Source organism: Drosophila rhopaloa, unplaced genomic scaffold (genome assembly GCF_018152115.1).
Source record: "Drosophila rhopaloa isolate 14029-0021.01 unplaced genomic scaffold, ASM1815211v1 contig_69, whole genome shotgun sequence".
Lineage (NCBI taxonomy): Eukaryota > Metazoa > Arthropoda > Insecta > Diptera > Drosophilidae > Drosophila > Drosophila rhopaloa.
The window spans coordinates 2,210,912-2,234,716 of NW_025335166.1; the positions used below are offsets into that span (position 1 = coordinate 2,210,912).

General features: G+C 44.0%; 1 protein-coding gene across 1 annotated transcript; it reads right to left on the reverse strand.

Moving 5' to 3' along the window:
- Nucleotides 1-6,404: 6,404 nt before the first annotated feature.
- Nucleotides 6,405-18,515, reverse strand: LOC108039057 (protein Optix). The gene is made up of 4 exons (XM_044461753.1): nt 17,576-18,515; nt 16,417-16,535; nt 15,361-15,610; nt 6,405-7,722 (listed from the first exon to the last, which is right to left on the reverse strand). The coding sequence occupies exons 1-4, from the start codon at nt 17,860-17,862 to the stop codon at nt 6,924-6,926; spliced, it is 1,455 nt and encodes a 484-aa protein (XP_044317688.1). The 5' UTR covers nt 17,863-18,515; the 3' UTR covers nt 6,405-6,923.
- Between the last annotated feature and the right edge of the window lie 5,290 nt (nt 18,516-23,805).

A 23,805-nucleotide genomic window follows, 5' to 3' on the forward strand; every position in this document is an offset into this window, starting at 1 on the left:
GGACAGGAAGGGAAGAGGAAGGGGAAGGGAAGCTGGGCTTAATTTGTAAAAGAGATAACATTTACACGTCAAAAGCGTTAGACATGGTTGCAAATGGGACCACGACGAGGGATCGGCCTTGGATGAGGGCGTTCCGAGCGAGATGATGATGGTTGGTGGTGGTGATGTGTTAGGTCGGCCAGCTGAAATATTAGAACCTGATTCCGATGAGTTGGGGTAAGTGAATTTGAATCTCAATTGAATTGCGAGTTTGGGTGAACTTTACGCTTGTCTGGTCGCTTAGATCCTGCCCTGCTCATCTCCCGAACCCAATTATCTTTCAATAAAGGGGGCAGCGGCAAAAAGTGCATCCTCAAGTTACGAACACACACTCGTCCGGGAACTGCTGTTGTTTTCGTAGCGGATTTGTAAGCTGGGCTGCGTGTTTGCCAAAATCCGAAAAGCCAAAACCCACTTTGCCATAGGGGTTGACTTGCTCCGACTTGCCCTTTTTGTCTTTTGGCCGGCGTAACCGAAATCTGGCCTGCGGGCAAACATCTTTATTAATTCATAATCCAATCGGGATTCGCTGGGGAAGACAATGGAAACAACACATTTGCCAACATTATGGATTTTGATTTAACTTCAATTTTCCTAGTCCCGGTCTCGGTTTGCCCATTTCACTTTTGTTTCAGTAATTCAATACGATTTTTCAATCTCCGCACAATGCATTGTGAGCCAGCCGAGACGATTTCAATGGAAAAGCTCACTTGGCCAGTCAGCCCCAATTTTCCAGCTGCCTCCGACGGGATGATGATGGTCCCAGGGTGAATCTCAGAATGCAAGTGGAAAATTGGAATAGCAATTCAGTTTAATTAGCTCAAATGAAGGCAGCCATTGGCCGATTAAGTTAATGCGCTTCAAATTAAGTTTTCCAATTGCAGCAGCGATTGAGGGACTCGGATTGGTAAATAAGGTTGCGGAAGAAATCCAATAATTAGTCACTTATTTCATTCAATTTTGAATTTTATTCAATAAGCTGCATTCAATTTTAAATCAATTATTATTCTAACAAATAACAATTAATAAGTATCATAGTTTTAAAACAAAACAAGTAATTAGAAAAACCATTTTTAAAGTTTTATTTATATTATATTATGACTTGATTAAAGCTTATATCCTATTGAAGAAAACAAACTGGAATGTTCTGTGAAGGCGAATTATTCACCAAAAACCTTCCATTATGGTTTTTAATTTAAGTAGTCAGCTAATCTTCAAAAGACGTGACTATGATTTCAATGTTCCATTTCACTCCCTCCAATAGTTAGAACCTGGCTCAAAGCAAGATCTTATTTCTATGCCTATCTTCGTAACCAAGTCATCACTTCAGGGAAACAGCATCCAACTTAAAATTGAGCACATTCTACTGTCATCGTTGCACCGATGCTATCGGGGCGAAAACCGTTTACACCGGGTTCCAGTAATCGCCCGGAAAATCTGCAGCCGTCCCTGGGCTCATGAATATTATGGGCAGAGCATTTAATGCGGTCCCCGCTTCTCTAATCCGTTCCCAAATCTCCAAATCCATGCGGTCTGTGGGCTAGGGCAACAATAACAATGGCAGCGGAAATGTTTTCAGAATCAGAATCAGTTGGCTGAGTGCTTTTGTTAATCCGAACTCGAATCCGAGACCAAGGGACTGGGACTGCGAATGGGAATGGGAATGGAACTCCAGACCGCAGTGGAGGCGAGTCTCTTTAGCACCGAGACACAACCACAATATGGCCACGCCCAGTGGTCCAATGGCCCAGGCCAGGATAAAGATGAAGACATCATCGCGATAGAGACCCGGGTACTTCGGTACTTCGGTACTTCGGTACTTCGGTACTTCGTTACTGTAGCTGATGCCTTTTCAATGCTCTTATGAATTACGCATCGACGCCTCCTTTTGTCCAATGTGCACCTTTCGCAGGAATCCGATTCCCATTTCGATTCCGAATACGAATACGAATACGAATCTGACTCCCTCATCCAGAGACCGGTATATAGAGGTATGTGTGTATATATCGATGGCTTTATGGAGGGCAAATCTCATTAGAGGACAAAAGGGAAAGCGACTGAGACAGCGACTCACCTTTCATTGGAACCATTCCTGGGCGACAATTAGTGCGAGTGTCAAGTTATTCTGCAACCGAAGGCAATGGATTTCATTAATGAAGCTGTGAAGAGTCCTCAGGTGCGCCACAGCCGCAGCCACGCCCCCCGGGCGTTGAGGGGGCGGTGGCAGAACTGTAGGATTTGCAAGTGGAATCCCCCTCACAATGAAAAGGGTTAAGGTCTGAGCATGTGTGAAGTGTTTGTCTTGCTCATTTAATGCTGCAAATATTTTGACAAAGTTTACGCACAACCACCAAGTCTGCACCCTTTAACTCCCACCAACTACACAGAAAAATATATCCCAATTGGTAATCAAATTTATATATATAAAATGTATGTATATATAAAATTAAAAAAATCTTTTATTTGGCCTTTTCCAGCGATATTAATTTGTTGTTAGAATTGGCTTAAATTAAAAATACAAATAAATAAACTAAAAGATATGTTTAAGGTTTTATAAAATTTAGTTATGTATAGGTATATAATATCTTATATTAAATGAAAATATTTATTGAAAATTTTAATTTTATCTTTTATTGTGTCATTTTTAGTTGTACTTTTTTTTGCTTGGCCTTTTCCTTTGACAAATTATCATAATAAAGTTAAATTTATTGATTCGCCTTGTTGACTGTTAACAATTGTCAGAGCAGATGGGCGCAGATGGGCTTTTCCCGCTTTTGGCTGCTGTTTGTTCGGGGAATTTGCATTGCTAACCCGGCAGTCAACCAACCCACGTCTCCCCCTCCCCCACCGCACCACCCATTTATTCCATCTCCACCCACTCAAAAGCTGGCAACAATGCAACTCTTTTGGCTGAATTTTATTCAAAGCGCGTTTGTCTATTTACAGTACATTTACGCACTTAATGATGGGGTTCGTTTGTCCCCGCCCCTCCACTCCCCGCCCCTGTTCAACCCCCCTCGGAAAAGTGAGCAAATGTCAGTCAAAAGATTTAAAGATGTGCACGTTAAATGTTTTATATTGTGGTAAACGCTCGCTGTCTGTGTGTGTTTGGTGTCCCTTTGTCAATAAGCTTTAGATACAGTGGGGCAGGATTCTTCTTAAAGTTCTGAGTGGAAAATTTCCAAATGTAAAATGGTCACCAAAGGTCCACAGTATTAAAATATTCTTTAGCTAGAAGAAAAATAAATTCCCTGCTAGGTACTTCCTTCTTTCATGTCATTAAGCAAGTTAAATGATTATATTTTGATGATTTTTAAAAGAAAATAAAATCTTATGGTAACATGTGTAAACGAATAAATGCAAAACAACCATTTTTATCTCAGATAAACTCCTATATGGTCTCGAAATAGTAAATACCATAGATACTGTTTCGTCACTCTTTCTTTAATTTATGCCAGCCAATACAAACTAATAACCTCGTGAACTAAACTCCTTGAAAGAACCAAATATACCCTGTCGCATGTCCAAATATTTTGTGTACCCACAATGAGTTGGCACTCCACTGTGCGTGTTCTTTGTTCGGGGGAGTTTTGGATGGCAATCGCCGGCGAGACGACCCATGGAACGAGATGAGGACAAATTGACAAAAAAGAGGAGGGATTGATAGACGGAGGAACAAATTCGGCCGGAGGGTGCATAAATTCAATTTGAAATATGTAAACCTTTGCACTGAGGCTTTTTATTTTGCGGTTAACCTAATTGAGTCGTCTTGTAAAATATGTAAATGCAACCACAACAGTCCGAGCTTGTTTGACTGCTCCACGGCGTTAATAATTACGAGCAGCAACCCCCGTCGGCCGAAATTTGGCGACAACGCATTAATTTGATAAAACAACAACAGGAGCTATGGCCAGGCGACAGTCAATCAGTCAGTCAGCCAGTCAGTCAATGCATTCGGGCTCCTGTAATTGGTAAATGGCCCTCGAATGACGCATTCCCCCGTTGGCCAAGTGTAAAATCAATTACTTGGTCGGCCCAGCTAATTGGAGACATATGGCGTTCGTCTAGCGCCTATTGATTCCGAGTACCCCAGGCCAACAGCGAACCCCGATGCCAAATCCAAATACCAACTCCAGACGACGCCGAAAATTGGAGGGTTGCAGGAAACAGGGTCAAAAGTGTCACATCATGCATAATGATGACGGTGATGAGGCGACGCGACTCCACTCGCCTCAACTCGACTCGACGAGCCTAAAAATAAAACATGAAATGGCCGAAAATGCCTGCAGTGAAAATTAACTGACAATGCGGCGTATACTTAATGCGCCCGGTGCCCAGCTACTGATAATTGCGCTTTCAAGTGTTTTTCGCTGACTGTCGGATGGCCTGACAACTTGCACATGCTCGTGGTCGCTCCCCCCGGCCCTTCTTGCTCATTCGGATAGTACCTTGGTCCCCCAGTCTCACCTTGTAATTTGAGCCGAAAATTTGTTGGAAAAAGGAAGCACTTATATCCAACTAGTCAGTCAGTCATCCATCCACGTTTGGCCCATCAATCCGGGCAAGTGAGTCTGTGGCGCTAGCTGGCACCAGATTAGATCGCATATTCGGGCACTGCGAGAAATATCCTCCTGAATTCGTAACAATTAATGGCACTTAAATCACTTTATCACAGTTTAAAGTCTCTGAAGAAAAACATTATCGTCCTGGTCTAACCGCTAATTAAAAACATTTTGCATTTATTATATTTACATTTATTACTTTCATATAGTTCGAAATCATTGATCTTTTTTCAGAAGTCAATAAAAACCTCCATGTAATTTAAAGACTTTTCTTAGTGCTTAAAAATATGTGATATGGTCAGTTATACAAATATGTATTGTTAATAAATATTGAAAGACCGTAACGTTTTCTTTTTTAACAATATAAAAAGACTAAAAATACTTACAAAATCAAAAAAGGAAACCTATTTCTCCAATTCAAATATCAATACATCTGCAAAATTAAATTTACGACTTTAAGAGTTTAAAATATACAAACAAAATTTGAGAATCAATGAGTCAGACCGTTTTAAATTTAAGCAAGAATTAAGTTGGCTCAAATTTGTTTCCAGTGTTGCTGGAATTATTCTATATTCGATATATGTATAAACGCAGTCTGTTCCCAGGGAAGATCGGAGACTTTTGAGCCCATAATGACGATGATGTGGTGCATTTGTGTGAGTGACAGTGACGCGTCAGTTTTTCATCTCCCGGCTTTTTCGGTGAGAGGTTGTGGTTTCGGTTATGGGCCGCTCGGCGGTGGATGTGGATGCAGTCGTGTGTTTGCCCACAGCATTGGATATTTTCATAAGGCAGCTAAGTAAACCACTCAAGTAGGACATGGCAAGGCCGGACATGTCATCGTTGGCGCCATCCGCCGACGCCATCATCTCGGTTCTCGCTTCTCGGATCTCGGATCTCGGTGCTCTGTCCTTAGTTCCCAGTTCAGTTCAGCTGGCTGGAGTGGGAGACTGCCTCTGCCACTGGCACTGCCACTGCCACCGATCGTGGATGTTGTTCTTTCCCTTCGGACTTGACTTGGCTTTCGCCCGACTCCGACTCTTGTTGATGTTTACTCAGAAATTGATATTTTATTTCAAAATATCAACAGACATCGGGGAATACAATAGCAACAGTGGGAGCAACATTAGCAGCAGATGAATAGTTGGGAAAATCAGCATGAAGAAAGGGAAATTTCCCTATCCTGTTGCAGTATTTCAGTTCTTACAGACTATTTACTTAGGAGTCTGTATTTGCCCAAGGGAAAGCTGCACATGATAGCCAACAAAGTAAGGTATCGAACGGAATGTGCAGGATATGGTGATATATTATATATCCTCATGTATTGTAGTTACTATCAGTGCTAATGCCTTCTTATTTCAAAATTGTACCATTCGTAAGTAATAAGAATTACTTAATAACATTGAATAGAAAGTGTTTATTGTTTGTATTTATAGAAATATCTCTTTTCATTTCTTCTTTGTTTTGGGGTTAGACTTGACGAGTGTATTTTATTATAAGCCTACAGTGAATTATATATCTGTTCTCTTTGACATACATTTTAGTTTATTCTTTGAGGTTGGAGGTCCATTGAAATTAAATAATTTTTTACTTTTATATTTGGTTTTAATTAAGCCTACAATTTCTGAAACCGCATTCGCTAAGCCATTGCAAATATGAACACCTATATTTCCCATTTGTGTTTCATCCAGTTTAATTCTCTGCAGTAATTTTCAAGCTTGGCTTCACATTCGCAGTAAATTTCCATAAATACCCGCCCATCAGATCAGATTCCATTATCAGATCACAAAACAAACAACGCAATTTTGTGTAATGATTCAAATTCTTAACTGATCATTCGATTTTTTATTGCAATCTAAATGTATACGTAAGCTCTATGATTTGCATACTTAAACTCTATTTACAAATACGTACACACACACAAAATTAGAATGAAAACGTTTCGAATTAAAGTTCAGTTTTGGGGGTTCCCGCCATCTGAATCACCTCCAGATCTGTGTCTCAATTTCCATCCGGCTTAAATGGCTATCTTTGAAGAGTGTGCGACGCTTGCGATTTGCTGCTGCTGGATATCGGTATGGTATGGTGTGGGTAGTTTATGGGTCATGATATAGGAAACAGTTCCGAATCGAATATTGCTCGAACTCAGCTTAACTACGGGCTAACTTAGAAGTACAATTGAAACAATCTGAATAGCTGGGCCTTAGTGCTTCGGGGACTACGAGGACGGGGACGAGGACGAGGATGAGGACGAGGACGAGGACGAGGGATGGGGCTGGATGCTGGGTGGGCTCATAGGTGGACATCTCAGACCCGTTGATATCATGTGATCTCGGGAGCGCTGTGCTTGAGTTCCGGCGACGTGGAGAAGGGTCGGTGGAGCAGCAGCTGGCCACTGTGGTGGTAGCCCGTGGTGGTGGGCTCGTGGTGGTGGTGGCCACCGGCTGCTCCCGACGCCGCTGCCGCCACCGCCGTGGAGTTGAGCTTCTCCGGTGAGTTGATCCTCAGCTTTGGCTGAGGCGGTCCGTGGCCCGGGACACACTCCACGCTGTAGGCGGCCGCGTAGGCCGGGTGATGCAGGGGCGGTCCGCCAGAGCCGCCATTCAAGGCCAGCGGCTGCGGCAGCTGCGGATGCGGACGCAGGACGATCGGCTGGATGGGGAACTGCTGGGTCATCTCCTTCAGGTTGCTGAAGCTCTGCAGGTAACAGCCGGCGCTGAACAGGCTGGTGGCCGCGTCCAGCTTGAAGGGCGGCAGGCAGCCAGCAGCGGTCAGCGGTCCTCCGCCCGCACCGCCCGGCCCGCCCCCGTAGCCCGCCCCCACCAGTTGGGGCGGCGTGTGGGTGGGCGAGGCCAGCGGCAGGGGCAGGGAGAGGGGCAGCGGCAACGAGCCGCTCAGGTCCCGCGGCTTGTCGTCGTCCACGCTGAGGCTCTCCTCGCGGTCGTTGGCCCCGTTGGAGGTGCTGCCCGGGCTGTGCTGCAGCTGCAGGCTGCTGGGCACCGGCGAGTGGGTGCCCAGCGAGATGTCCGAGTCGGAGCTGTCCGAGGGCGTCGGCGAGGCCGCTCCGTCCGCCCGACGGCTGCGACAGCCCATCCCCGAGTTGTTCTGGCTGTGCTGGATGCTGGAAAGAGAAAGGTAAGAGCTTATGTTACTATTTGTTGTACATTCGTACATATTCTTACATCAATTTTATATTGTTTCATTAAGCTTTAAAATACCAGGCTTAGGGTTTCCAAAACTATTCTTTAATATTGTCATTTCATTAAAGCGTAGGCGCGCAAACTTAAAATAATGAACGACCAATAAAAGCTGTTAAGTTTTCCCACAGACACACTATTCTCACACAATCCATTTGCATTTAACATTTATAATTCATTTTTTTTCGGATTTAAAAATTAGAAATACTTATTTTCAAAAGCATATTGTTTTCAAAAAGCCAAACTTAAAAATTTTTGGGAGTGACACTGAAGTAATATGCCTCAAAAATTAAGCACGATTGGGCTTAAAAAAAAGTATGGTGATATAAACCTTTTTCATTAATTTAAGTTATAGGCAAAATTATATCAAAAACTATATTAATCAAGGCACATTATAATCAACATATTTTTCAATCATCTCATAAACTATTAGACCGAATAAAAACCAAATAAACTTTTGTTTGCTGTTCCAATCCCACCTCTTAATAGGTCTATATTTATTACAACACATTTCTAATACAAGCCGTAACGGATCGAAATGCCGGTAGAATATGAAAGGTTCTCAAGACTTTTCCCTCTCACATTCACTTCACAGCTCCATGAAGACATCAAAAGGCATCGGAATAGGAATCGGAATCGGCGGCGGCATCGTTAATTAGTCGATGCTGGACAGTTGCAGTGGCTGCGGCTAAACGCCCATTAAGGCGGCCCATTTGTCGCTGCCCCTCGGCGGCAGGGGGTCAAAAGGAGCCGGGGAAGGCGAAGGGGAAGGGGCACCGGGGGAGCTGTGGCTCATAAATCTGACACAACTTTCACACATGCTTAAGATAAATCGTCTGTGGCCAAAACAAAAGACACGCCATCTGACCAGTGGATGACTTGATTAGCCGCCATGGATTTAACACCAGCAGCGCGGAGGAGATCCCTGCGTGGAACAAGGGCGGAGAGGCATTCTCATATACATCATCATTTGCCATCACGCCACGACTCCTGCAATGTCATAATTATCGGTTAGGATTCGCTCAACTTGCTGCAATTTGTTCCCCCTCCGGCTGCCCCCGAGTGGAGGTCCTGGAGCGGCTCGTGTTGTGTGATTAATGGTGCTCCACCAGCACTCTGGCTCGGGAGCAGAGACACCACAGTCACCACAGACAGCAGTGACCAGAGACACCACCGCCTCGGCTCAGTTGGAGCTGCGAAATGTATCTGCGGCTACCTTGCTGGCCCTTTGTCTCCCAAATCGTTTAGCCGCCTAATGTGCCAACTTGATGGATCACTCGCAGCCTGATGGATTGTTGGCCAAGCGATCGGGACTGCCCGCTGCTGGGATACTCCCGAAAAGGGCCTCCGATTAGAAAGGTTTTTCGGTTCACTGTTTGATTCTCGGCTATTGGATTTGGGTAATTGGAACCTAACTATGGGAATGTAGGCAGCTATCTGTGTGTGGAGGGTCGATCCGGTGAAATAGGAGAACTTTGAAATAGGCATTGGCTACGAAAGCAGCTTTTTTAAAAGATATTCCACGTGGTAGTTTGATTTATTTTTTTTTTCGGTAAATGGATATAGGTAATTGGTACTGCTTAATTCGTGTGAATGTTTGAAAGATAAGTCAATAAGTATTATCTTAATAGTTACAAATCCGAGTGTTAACACATTAGGTACTAAATAATAACAGGTAAATACGGGAAATATTAAATTAACATTAACACTATTGTGTCTGATAAATACAAATTCAGTATCAATTGGCAGGCATATTTTAATTACTTGTATATTTTAAATTTTTTTGCCTATATCAAATTTTTAGGTGGCCCAAAATTAAAACGACCAAGAGATGATCCTTTTTAGAATCCCTGAAACTGGTAGACTATTAGTGCTGACTAGAGTAGAACTTGTAGCCTGATACTGACTTGAATAAACAGCCTATATAATTTAAATTCCTACACAAAATGTCGCTTACGATAATGTTTGTATAATAATTTCTTAGGTAGGATGCTTGATTCAAGTAAGTATCAGGTCTTATTAACAGTTGCAACTACAGTAACAGAGATGTCAATTGAAAGAAAAATCTTATGGACATTTATTTGCTAAATAAATATGAGGACCAGGGTTAAAATAATATTTACTAGGTCACCAAATAACAAAAATCAATTAGAAATGCTAATAAAAGAATGAATCGGTGAAACAACTTTAAAACAAAGAATCTTTCGTATACTATATACTATACAATCAGAATGTGCTACCGAAGCAAACCGATTGGTCCTTGGCCAGGTATTATGATACTTTAAGAGTTTCCTTTCTGAACGGTATCTTTTTATTGAAACTGTCTAACCTGATCATAGAACGCAGCAACCTGAGTGCGGTGGGTCGAAAAGAAGAAACCCTAACCCTCGGCGGTGGCAAAGAAAAACAATTTTCGGGCGCAGTATCCTTTGCTAAAGTCCTTGTGATAGCTTCTGTTAGCCAGATTTTTGGCACGGGCGAGTCAAGGCCATTTTCACGCACGACTGGAGCGACTTGCACTTGGCTTGGCACGCTCGGCTTGAGCCCAGAAATCGAAAACTTGGATGCACGAATATGATATACATTTTCCACACAATTGACTTGGCAGCGAGGGGCTTACGGCGAAGGGCAAGGACAAGGGCAAAGGGTTTACTGAAATCGGATACCCTGTGGCACCTATACCAAACCTAACCGAAATGACACGTATGTAATTACCCGCTCGGACATGGCCAGCCGAAAGGGCTGGAGTAACCCGAGATGCATTGAAATGTTCCTTAATCGGCTCATGTCAGAAGATGGGGACTCCGACTCGACTCGACTCGACTCGAATCGAATCGCAGCGAATCGAACCGAGCTGAAACCCATTCAGGCTGCAAAGAATGCCGGGCGGTAACACGATCCGCTAGACCAACGAAAGATGCCCGCTTTAAATGTGGCTTAAAGACCGAAAAACCAGCTGATGGGAGGAAATCAATGAACCTGCAGGTAATACAGAGTCAATAGCGCGACAAAATCAGGCGGAAAATTGCAGCGCTCCGTCGGAGTATTTTCAATAATTGTGTCAACTCGAATTGAATGCCGTAAATTGTGTAAATATTTGGACAGGCGTGAGCAGTTAGCAGCGGCAGCAGTAAGAGCAGTCCGCCGTCCCAAGGGTTCCTAAATGCAATCAACATTTATTTTATATTTATTCCTTTTCTCCGGCCTGGCAGATCTGTTGACAAACGGGATTTAAATTTGCTCGCATTTGAATATTTCCAACCCTTGGGGCGGAGCGCTCTGTTCCGCCGACAGTCCTCTTATTTGCCGAGCCTCTTTCACTTGTCAATTGAACAAAGGCCACATCCGGTGCTTCGGCCTGGCCGGCAATCCAGCAATCCAACCATCAAGCCATCCAACCATCCAGCCATCCAACCAGCCAGCCGTCGATGAAGAGTCATCCGACTGCTGATGGTGATGACTCGAACCTGACTTCTTATTAATTTCTTTAATACACTTTCTATGCGGCATTGAAGTGTCCGACATTGAAGCTTCACATCCATTCAGTTCTTTCTCGGAGTTCAGATATAGTTACACCGAAACAACATTTTGTTACGCACTTGAACTTTAACACTTAAAATTTTTCAACTCTAGTTATTCACTTTTTATAAAAACAATTTTGGGAATTCTAATCGAAGATGTCTAATATTTCAGGTTATGATTTTTGAGGTACACACATTTTACTTCGCTGCCCAACAAGGAATTAAGTAGTAGGTTATGTATCACTTTGCTATTATACGTTCATGAGAGCATCATATGCTCCAGATTTGTTAAAAGTTACTTGAAGACAGTTGGGCATTGGAAAAGTTTGTTGGGACTAAAAGATCGGCACTTCGCGATTTCTTTATTTTTGGTATATTTATTTTTGAATCAGTTGATGATCATCGATTTTTTTCTGTGTAACTCCAGCTTCTGCTCCCATTGGAAGGCTGGTTGTATATTTTTCTCACAAGCCACCGAAAACGGTAGTTGGTGTTGTGCAAACAGCGTCGAGTGGTCCGAGCTCAGCTCCCTTGGATCGCATGGGCATGGGTATGGGCATGGGCATGGGTATGGGTACTTATGGACCTCGAGTGCCCTGTCCGAGCGCTCGGACAAGTGGGCCCCCGACTCGGATATTGACAATGGCCGGGGGGATGGTTGGGTCTGGGGTTGGGGATGGGGATGGGGATGGGAATATCTGCTTCTGCATCTTCCTTTCTTCATTAGAATTCGAGAGCGGCTGCCGAGAGGCTGGGAATCGATGGAAGAAACCTCTTCAAGTTTAGTCCCTGGTCATGGGCTTGTATCTCTATATTCCTCTCCGCAAGTGCGTGTTTGTTGATTTGATTGATAATTGACATTTACAACATATTTGCTGGGTGCTCAACTTTATTACACTTCACTCGAATACCCAAAAGCTGTCTGATTCGATTTCTGGTGGCCCATTTCGTGTTCTGGTTCCCTGACAAATCGCCCGATGTCCGACGCCCACTGTGCCCCTAATTTGGCCATCGCTTCTGCTCGAGATGGATGGGACTGGGATGTGGGCGAATCTCATCTCATCTCCATCTCCATCTCCAGTGGCTGTCCACGAGCCACGCATTTAGCTTGCCGGGTAATTCACGCAATAAAACCATCGGCGCGAGGCGGATTCAGTGGATTCAGTGGGTACATCTGATTCGGGGGCTCCGTTTGGCCAAGAGTTTCGTATCGCTGTCGTGCATCGTCGAGTGGCAATTGTAATTGATCAAAATCAAGTCTCGAGCCGGGTTTCGGCTTAATGAATTTGCACAATAGAAGCTTCTCGGCAAAACCGTTTTGTTTTCTCGAATGATTTGTAAAATGTTTTGTGACTCAGAGGAGCAGAAAGAAGAAATGAGGTCTTCTCTATTATCTCATCCATTTGGTTACTGTCATATAAATGTTGGTGATTATTAAAGAACTGGGTTTATTTTTTAGCTCAAATGCTCTACAATTCGAAATAGGTTTATTATAATAGTATACTTTCTTTCTTGGAGATTGTGAAATATATTCAGCCCAGTAAAATATCATTGCTATCATATTTTTAGAAGGTTCTAGTGCATCGTAAGCGGCATATTATGTCAGTAGCTTTAAAGCGTAATAACCGAATCGATATCCAAGTCTAAGTAATGCTAGATTAATTACGGTCCCATCCGCTCTTCAATGGGCTTTGCACGCCTCAAGGGGTTCCGCTGAATCAGACAAATGGTGATGACTGGGGCATCTGTAAGATACGGCAGCCCATTCATGTGCCTCCCCAGAATTCCTGTATAATGCGCGGCAATCTTGATTTTGAATATCTTGCAACTGCAACTGCAACTGCACTCCACTTGCAATGGCCACTCGGTGGTGGAGTCGGAGGCATCAGAGCATGACAAGCTCGCAGCGCCAAGTTTCCGCCGTAACGACTGAAGTCGAGTTGAGTCGATCAATCTCCGATGTCTTAATTACTCAATTCGGGAGCGGGAAACGCGCCGCTGCCTTTCTCTGCCGGAGCCTTTCTAATAGAGTGGATTGGAGCTGTGTATTTGATTGATTTACCATCTCGGCCGGGGCCCCAACAGCCGTTTGACATCGCGGCTCCTTCTGCCTTCACGATCTCGCTTCCCAGCTCCAGCTGCCTTTTTTTTGCCCTTCCTGAAGGTGTTACTATTCTAACGAGGAGCTTGCACAGTTTAAAGGCAAATAAAGCTAGTTACTTAGACTAAAAGCCATCTAGCTGAAACCTTCTTTTAAAAATAAGAAATGTGTGAAAGGGATCAATAGCATCGATCACCAATTCAATTAATAAAGCGTAGAGCGAGCATTTGAATTTTTTTTATGGCTAAACTAAATTTTTGAAACTTTTATTTTCCGTATTTCTTTGGCAAACAGTTATCATATAGCAATTTAAATGAAATACACATTGAAAAGTGTTAGCGTATGAGAGCTTACGTCTCTCGAACAAACCTCAGTAAAGAAATTATCATGGCTCTGTTATTTAGGCCTAAAATCTAATCAAACTTGTTATAGGCTTTCTCATAAAGGATTGAAAAATATTAGACGCCTAAATTTTGAGTTGCACTACTATAACCCCAAGAAAAGTTTAATTGCAAGGGTATTCTAAGCTTCGGTGTGAGGACTTAGCCCTCCGTTCTCGTTTCTGACTTGTCCGTCTGTCGCTCTCGGTTCGCACAAGTGCAGTAGCAAAAATGTTAACAATTTTTCAGCGCACAATGCTTGAACAGTCAGCGCCTGATGGGGTCTGGTTTTGGTCGCCGGTTAGAACGGTCTTCCTACCCTTCGAGCCCCCTTTTCCGCCGCCCCTGTCTGCCGCCTGGCGCTGTCGAAGTTGTCTGGCCGTCGCATATGAACGGCTTTTAATTTCATATTTTTTATTTGGGCACACACAGACAAATACGAATACTCGTGTTTTGTATCTCCAGTGCGCCTTTTTGTCTCATCTCTGGGGGCTTTTGCCGACGCTGCTTAATAACACGATGACTACACGAAACCTCGAAAAACTCGAACTCGAACTCGAGCTGGGATCCGCGGATCCGCGGATCGAGTGCGGATGGAGTTGTAATGGCCGCGTATCCGTGGCTGCCGCTGCTTTACAAGCGAAATAATCGCCATCATTTTAACTAATGACCCGTTCGCATCTGGTTTTTATTTTTTCATATATTTTATTTGTGTTTTCCTTGCTTTTTTGGGGCTATGGTTGGCGCTTTGTGCAGATTCATTCAATTTGAGACGAGGCCGCAGATGCTGCTGCTGCTCCTAACTTAATAAACACGGGCCTCGGATGAGATCTCTCGGGCTGCCAGGTTTCCGAGGAATGCCAAATGTTGTCTCGATTTCTTTTACTTTTCCTTTTTCTCTCTTGCTTTTTTTGTGAGCAGGTAGAACTTGAAATATTTGCGCATCTGCAGGAGCAGCCAAGCACTTGAGGGACTACGATTTCGACTCCAGATCCCGACCGCGAGTGCGAGTGCGACTGCCGATTTCTTGCAGTGTCATTCCACTTAACTTGCCTTCTTTCACTTCGAGCGGATCTTCTTCATTTCAACTTCGCGCGAATTGGTCGAGTTTTAACTTCTCCTGGCCATATTTTGCAAGCGGTTGCACCTTTCCAGCTGAAGCATGAGCTGCGTTTACACTGTCATCATCGTCATCATTATCATCATGATCGTTCGTTGGTTGTCCCCTTCATCATTATGGCCAGGCCAAGACCCAAGACCAAGACCCAAGACCCGTCGTCATCGTCGGCGGTCAGTTTAATGTGGCCAAAAAGCGACGACCGCAACAAACAGCAGAAATCGAGAACGCTTCACTGGGTGCCGCCACCGCTGCCGCAGATCGGCACGGATCAATGAAATGGAAACGCTCCTGTGTGATCCCCCCACACAGCCGCCCCGCCACCCCATGGCTGCCTGCTCCCACTCTCCGGAGGATGATATCGGCTTACCCAGCCGATCGAGTTACCAACTCTTCTAGACCCGTCTAACTCTAATGGTTAATTGCGGCGGTCGCTAGCTTACCGATTCTTGGCCGCAGCAGCCCGATCCCGCTGGCGGCGGTTCTTGAACCAGTTGCCCACTTGCGTGGGATTCAGGCCGGTGGCCTTGGCCAGCTCCCGCTTCTTGGTGGGATTCGGGTAGGGATCCTGTAGGTACCATTCGCGCAGTAGGCTCCGCGTGCGCTCCTTGAAGCAGTGCGTCTTCTGCTCGCCATCCCAGATCGTCGGCGGCAGGGGGAACTTCTTTCGCACCCGATACTTGTCCACGGGGCCTGCGAAATTATATTGGAATTGTTAAGTAAAGATTTGACAGGAAGGAACATCATTAAATTTTAATAAGTTATAACAACTATTATATTGATTTTATGAAAATTATAAGCACTTCAGATACCCATTTAAATTGAGAAGTTAGGTTAAACATAAAATGTTCATTTTTTTCATTTTGGTTGTGAGTACTTTAGCTAACTCAAGTTGAAGTGTCGGCTTAGATTTTAATAATATTTAACTATTATGAAATAGTTATAAAATGAATGAATTAAACTAAAAGCATTTTATGTAAATGCCTGCTTTGTAACTTTTATTAACCTCTTGTCACAATAAAGAATAACTGGTTTTGAAAGCCATAAAATAGCAAATTGTATGATATTCCTAGACAGTTTAGTAAAACCTTTAAATCATTACGTATTTGATCCGTTGGCCTGTTTAAGCTGTTGAAACTAGCAATTTAATGGCGTTCCAAAATAGTACAAGATTTATATTTTGGGTAAATACTAATTATATTATTGAAAACCATTTCTAATTTTAAACTTTGTTTGCCATTTAAACTTTTTTAAAGTTCTGCTGATATAGTCACAATGTTTTGGTGTAGCTTTTCAACAAAATGAACTACCTGCTTTATCACAGAAATCGGTCGATTGGCTTAGAACCGATCAGAGTATAAAGTTTATTTAAGATATTGTATGTTAGTGTAAGAACTTTTATAACAATGTTTAAATCCCCTAATTAAAGTTCAAGAGATGTGACACCCTCATAGTGATAATTAGTTGTCCTTATATTCGAAGGTTATAACTTTACTCACCTAGTGATCGACCGCGCAGCTTTTCGGCCTCAATGTAGTGGGCCTCCAGCCACATGGCCTGCAGTTTGCCGTAGGACGCTTTAGTAAACTTATGATTCTCTATTATTGCATAAAGTTCCCTGAAAAGAGAGCCAGATCGAGGAGGTGCCGTGTGAGTATCCGATGTCGTGCTTAAAGTTAATGCCGGGAATTGCCGTGCTGATTTCAACCCCATCAACCCTCTGGGATTTGTCGATGTCCCGCTGCGAAAGCCATCCCCCCATCCAGATTCCTACACCCCTCGCTCGACGGGCGTCCTAGCCAGCCATATGTATTTTGAAACAATTTCATAAGCATTTATTGTCGTCACTGGCGCTGACAGCTCGGTTGAGTACGTCAAATGATTTTAATTGGAAGTCGTTTATTTACCAAGTCAAAGCAATCAAATCACTTGCATCGGCAGATCCGTATATGCATGTGCAGGCCATATACATACGAGTCTGGGCATTGATTGATTATACTCGAATTACATAGCCATTCGAGCTGCAGCCAGCTTCATTTGATGTGACACAGATGAGATGCAAAAACCTGATGCAACCGTTTATAGTTGTGATTGCTTGAGCCGATCGGATAATTGTCGATATCGATTGCCGGGGACCTGTTTGCCCACTTCGAAACGAGCTAAATGACTGGCTTGTCTAGCCGAAGATCACAAGGCTAAGTTGTGCCCCTCGAAACCCCCGAAAAAGCTAATCTTTCGTCATCCTTTTGTGAGGGCCTATTGCGAAATTCGCATTCGAATGAATTGTTTCCGGTTGTCTTAGAAGCTCAAGTGTAATGTGAGAAGATAGTCTGTCGTGGCGACGGAAGCCGAATCCCCGATCCTGCCGTGGAACCTATTGTTCGGTCGGTGTTTTATTAATCAAGCCTGCTCCACTTGGCTTTGGGTAGCAGCGAGTTCTTTAATTAGTAAATTAATTCCTTTGTTTATTAATTTAGCGGCTCATTGTGCCCTCATTAAGCTGTCGTCGTGGTAAACTATCGGATGACCGAGCGTTTCGTCGGGGTTAATCAGGAGTTTGTTAGTCTGGGAGGCTGTCATTCGAGCCGGGGGCTTTGTCTGTCCCGCGAAACGGCGAATTGGGGAGATAGTGAAATGGCGGAACGGGAGGAATCCTACCTGAAGTTGCCCACATGGTAGGCGACCACTGCGCGGGCCCGGAGCACCGCCTCGCAGTTAAGGATCTCGTGCATGTTGGGCAGGGCCACCGGCAGGCTCCAGAGGAAGCGGGCCAACCGCTCGATGTCGCCGGAGTCCTCGAGCGTCTTGCACACGATCTCCACCTGGGCGGCGGAGAAGGCCAGCGTGGGGACGGCCAGGATGGGGCTGGGTGCTATAATCTGGTGGTGCGTGGGCGAGAAGCTCTCTGAGGGCGGGTGTTTGCCCTCCGTCGGTCCAACGGCCATTTTATTCGTTGAATCCACTGTGAACAAATTGGCATACTATTCTCCACCGGAACGAAGCAATCTTGCTGGGCACTACACTGGTTTTAGTCACTAATTCAATTCCTCGGCTCTGTTTTTCTCTGTTGTTTTTGATCACTAGCACTTGGATATCTCGACTCGACTCGATTCGATTCGATTTGCGGGTTAGCACTTTGCACGCGCGATCGATGGCATCTGGGCGCCTGGATGAGTGAGGTGGCCACCGGTTCGACTGGCGTACGAATCCAAATGATTGCCAATGAGCCAGCTCATGAATGCGATACCCGTGCCCGGTCCACGAACGGAGCGCAACTGCTGCTCCACATCGAAGCGAGAAAGAGGGGGCTTGGGCTTGGCTTGGGCTTGGGCTATTGCTATGGCTATGGCTATGGATATAACCGATGCGATGCGGTGCGATACGATACGATACGATACGATCCAGCGAGCGAGAGAGCGACCAACCAAACGACCAACCGAGCGCGCAAAAAATACGTCAAATAATGGTCTTGTAACTGAGCTGCCCACTAGGCGACGGGAACGGCACAGAAGCTATGGAAGCTATGGAGCTATAGAGCTACGTATATCGGCAGAGGTAGCAGCAGCGGCAGCGGCAGTAGCGGCAGTAGCAGCACAACAATGACGCGCCACAGATACAGATACTCTGGCAGGCCGCTCGGCCTGCTACCGCCTGCCAGCTGCAGACACAGATACAGATACAGCTAAAGATACAGATACAGATACAGCTGCAGAGTCGGATACAGACACAAACACGGGCAGACACAGATACGGCCAAAGATATGGAAACAGAAACGAGTTGGCACCAATACCAGGCCACAACCAGTTTGCCGCACACACAGATACGCGAACAGATGCGGATACGGATACTGCCGAGGCAAAGCACCACCATACCATGGTGGTTCCTCTACGGGGTGGGCGTGGTTCGCAGTGCTCACTGCTTCTATGGGCGTCTCCCTCTGGCACACGACTTGCAGCGGGGCCACTCGTAGTGGCATCCCTTTCCCACCACCGCGGTGGTGGCATCGCCTTCATGGGTCACGTTTAAATGAATCGTACATAAGAGCCTCACGCACACTGGCTCACAGGAACTAATACAGTTGCAGTTGCAGGATAACAACGGGCCGTACAATAGGGGTTACCCATTGGGGAGGGACTGGCAGGGCACTTCGGAGGGGGTGAGGGCAGGAAAGGCAGCTCAGATATTGATAAAGAAATCAAATAAAACAACCCGTACAGCCGCACAGTGGGTAAGGATCGGGCGGATTATGTTTATTTTCCAAGTCAAATTAGATGCGATTTATTTGCAGCGGCAATTCAGTCAAGTCATGTTGTGAGGCAGGAAAAATATGATAATCTATGTATGTATTTTCATCAATATTTTTATAAATCACAAATTACGGAGTCTATGGAATCTTAAATCATTTTAATGATATACAAGTCTTCTGATATCTTGTTGGAAACACACAAAAATGTAAAATGGTGCTCAAATGGTTTTCTGGCGAAATTGTGTAATCTTTTTGATCCGATGTAAAAAAATACAGTTGTTATATTTTAAAAATATATTTATATTTATATAGGTAATTAAAATATGTAATTAAAAAAGGCTAAACGAAATGTCACTTAATTTCCCAACTGTGAATGACTTAGGCGATTTTTAAAACTTTGTTTGTCTAATAGCAATCGTACCATTTTATTTTTCAATTAATTAATGTAGCGCTAAAAGAGAAATAATTTCATAAAACATGTGGCCTGATGAAAAACCAATAAGGAAATTAAACAAAAAATTATCGTTAGACCAGGGTAGTTAAGTACCCCTTTCCACTGAGTTCGCGTCACAGTAACTGAAGCATATTGTGTAAGTGTAGCAAAATGTTTGACACCATGTGGTCTGGCAACCTATACTGCCACCTCGTCCCTCCACGCCTTCTCCCCTCACATTCCCCTTCTTCCGACCCCTACTCCTGCCTCCTGTAAGCCATCTCCGTATGCCAGGAGGACCCTCCAACCCTCTTTCTTGACAGCCATATATATATATACATATAACCGATGAGAAAATCACGTTTTCATTTTGGCAAAAAAGGAACTTTTGATTATGCCCGCCGAATAAGGGAAATATTCACGAGCAAAAGTTTTTATTGTGGCGCTGTCAGTGGTGTTGGTTTTAGCAATGGTGTGGCTGACGGTGTTTGATGCTTCATCATTCTCCTGGTTTGACAGGAGCCGGAAATACCCAGAAGGGGAGGGGGTGGTGGGAAGGCGGACAGCGGACAGCGGGGGTAAAGAACACGCTAATGTATCGTTCGCGCTTTTGTCCGGAGTGTTAACAGATTAGTTGTTTACATGCCACAAGTAAATGAGTTTTCAAAAAGTGTAGCCGCCGGGCAGAGGTGGGCAAACTGCCACCCCTGACGCCCATCACACCCCCTCCCTATCCTCTCTGCCACCCACTGTCAGCCCCTCTACCACCCCCTCTAACTTTTACCTATACAACCAATGTAAAAGTACATACATAAACGCATGTACAGCTCACAAATACCAGCCCACGACTATCGCCATTGCTGCCTGGCTCTCTCTCTCTCTCTGTCTCTTTCCATTCCCGTCCCTTCACCCATTCACCACCCACTGTCACCTCAACACCCCTCCCCCGCAGCCCCCTTCCCCATCTCGTTAAATCTGAACGATGACTTTTTGAGTAGTTGGTTGAGCATTTTCGACAATTGCATTACGTGAGCGACAAACGCTTTGTGTGTGTGTGCGGGCATCAGCCACATAGATACAGATACATTTACTACGAGATACAGACCGAACGGGCTGATAGTGCACGCATTGCGCCAGCTCCCACTTGGCCACATTATGTGCTGCCACCGCCGATGTGCCGATGTCCTCTGAATACGCTCATTATGGTATCGATCACCTTTCATGCGCCACAATTGAGGATGGAGTAAGAGATACAATCGAATCATGGCCACACCGCTGCAGATACAGGCTGAAATGCAAATGTAATACTGTTAAAGCGGTGGGGAATTTGTTTCGAAAAGCGACACTGAGTTCAACGAAAAGAAATACGAAAGATTACAGCTGTCTGTGATATAATAAAGGAAAATACTTATGTATTTAGGTAATAATTGGGCAATCTATTTTTATAAAGCCATCCGAAACCATTCAAAATTCCTTGAAATTTAGAATCTTAAGGTTGACAATTCTTAAGATGTTTAATAAAATACTAAATAAATTTGAAGTACATCTCTAAAAATTACAGCTAAGTGCAATCCATTTAATTATTCCAGAAGAGTATTATGGGTATTTTAGGAATTCTTAAATTCTATTGGCAATTAGGCATTTCTGTATAGATAGGTTTAAAATATAAAAACCAGAAAGCATTGTAAAAGTTAAAAGGGAAAATTAAAATTGAAATAAAAGAGCGCCAAAAAAAATAGCTTCCATCCTTCCATATTCAAGGTAACCTTGTTATCTATTTTTTAGTTTATTTCGATGAGCTTAGCTCCGCAAATAAAATTAGTAAATTTATCCGGTTTTGGAGATCAATCAGTTAAATAAACATCTGCGAATCAATGTTCCTCAGCTGTTCTATCCTGTCATCCAAACTCGCTTTTTAGCTTGATGAACGTCAAAAAGCAATCGCAATCCCATTTGAATTGCCTAACGAACCATGGTTTTTCGTTTGGGGTAAACTCGGAGTACACCGTATAATATCATATTGTTGACAATTGCGCTTGCGGTGCTAATCAAAATATCCAACTCCGAGAAGAGGTCGAATTTCCCTGATGAGAGTGACTCCGGCTAACTGTGTCACTGGCTCAATCAAATCATACGCCCAGTGGTCCATTAAATGACAAAATTTTCGCTCCAAGGCGGCTGCACTCACCCTTTTTTTTTGCGTGGAGAGCGCTGTGATGAGCTGTGTAATTAGGCCAAATACGCATACCGTTAGGGCCCGCTCGAAATTCGTTTTGCGAAAACAATTAAAAGGCAATTAAAAGCCATTTTTGATGCTCGCTTGGCCAGGCTTTAAAGGCTTTTCCACTCGCCACACAAAAGGCAACCGCAAACAACAAAGGGACCACCGCACTTGGCTGGCTTTCGTTGGGGAGCCCGCGGCCAGAAAGTAAATCTCTATTATTGCAGTCTAGTGTGCTCTGCCCACATATGGTGGGGTTATAGCCGAGGAAAGGGTCGGCCGTCCCCCCAAAAATATATAATTTAAATGTACTCGCTTTTTTTAGTTTCGGGTTTTCCACCCTCGGGCGAAAGCAAGTTTGGCTGCCTTTTGTCTGCTTCTCAATTTGTTTAAGATAATTTAATCTGATTTCATGTACCTGAATATTTATATGCCTGACAGTGGGGACGACGAGGGTTGTTGTGTGGAATATTCAGAGGGCATTAAGCGAAAATAACACCTCGATGTCAATCATGTTTTATTGTGTTTGCTTTTTTTATAGGCGTTCCCAAGGTGTCGTTTATTTTTCGCCATAACTGACCCAAGTGTATCCCACAAGGAGTAATATATTGTAATACTATTACAAGGACCCCACAAGGGGTCCTCAAAAAAGGACCCAAATTCAATTTAAACGCTTTCCCTTTGTGACTTCGACTAAGAGTTCGTTAACCTAGCCTGAGGGTTATGAAATATTTGGCAAAAATACCAAGCGCAAGAATAACAACAAAATGGGTAATTAAAAGGTTTTGTCGCTGAAAATATTTAATATTTTAATTTATACGAAATTCAATAAATCGAGAAATGAAATAAAAGAGCAGAAATCGCAGGCTCAGTGATTGAAAAGGAAGACGAAATAACTTTATAAGCAAGTGGCGATTGGCGGGGACAGGGTCAGGATGTGGCATCGATGATGAAAGATCGGCGCTGTGGCAAGGTATTCGTTTAATTTACATCGTTCTTGTTGCCTTGCTCCAGCTCCTGTTCCTGTTCCTGCAGACGCGCCGGCGTTTAGAGTGGAGTCTTTCGGGGAGCCTAGAGGAGTCCCAAGATTCAGTCAAAGTTAAAGTCCCAGCCACATATTTATTCCCCGTACTCGGAGATATCGGGTATGTTATATTTCTGTGGGTTTTAAGTAAAAGGGAGCCAAAATGCATGTCCGTCTATAGAAAAAAAATCCATTTGTGTAGTGTGAAATATTAAATGTATTTATAAGCAAATTTCTTAATATGAGTTTGGAAAACCTCCCATCGTTAAAGGGTTTATCGTTATAAAATAGTCATAAATGTGAAACAAATTTAGAAAATGCGACATTCTCAGTGGTTGCATGATATTTTATTTAATGAGAACTTGTAAATGGTTATGGTTATTATTTTTCTTTATATATTTTAAAAACTGGTATCTCTGCTAGTAGCCCATCTTACCACTTGAAGTTGACTTTAAATTGTTCAACGGAGTCGTGTACAGGGTAAACCGTTGTTCTTACAGCCGACATTATTGCCAAACTCAGCTCGCTCCTGGTGCGACTGGGCTGCATTCCATAGTCATAAGGCCGACGGCGGCTGCGGAGGCCCCAAGAAATATCTTTGGGCATTAGGTTGCGCAGGAATGCCAGCGATTCGAGGCAAATGTATTGAGCTGCATTTAATAATTATGATGGGGACGTGGTCGCAAACTCAACCGGACTCTGAGACTTTACTTTTCGGCTGTTCTGCTCTGTTCCGCCTAATGGATATGTCAAGCGGCGACTGCGACGGCGACTGGCGATCGGCTCAGTGTCATCTGCTCGCCCATCGGAATCGGAATCAGGAGCAGGAGCACTTGGCAGCGGCTACTGTTTGGCCAGCACTGCGCATATTAATCAACGCACCGCTCAGGTGAGCAACGCAGACTGACGAAGGCGAGGAACTGGCAGAAGAACGAGCATCCTCCTCATCATCGTCATCCCCATC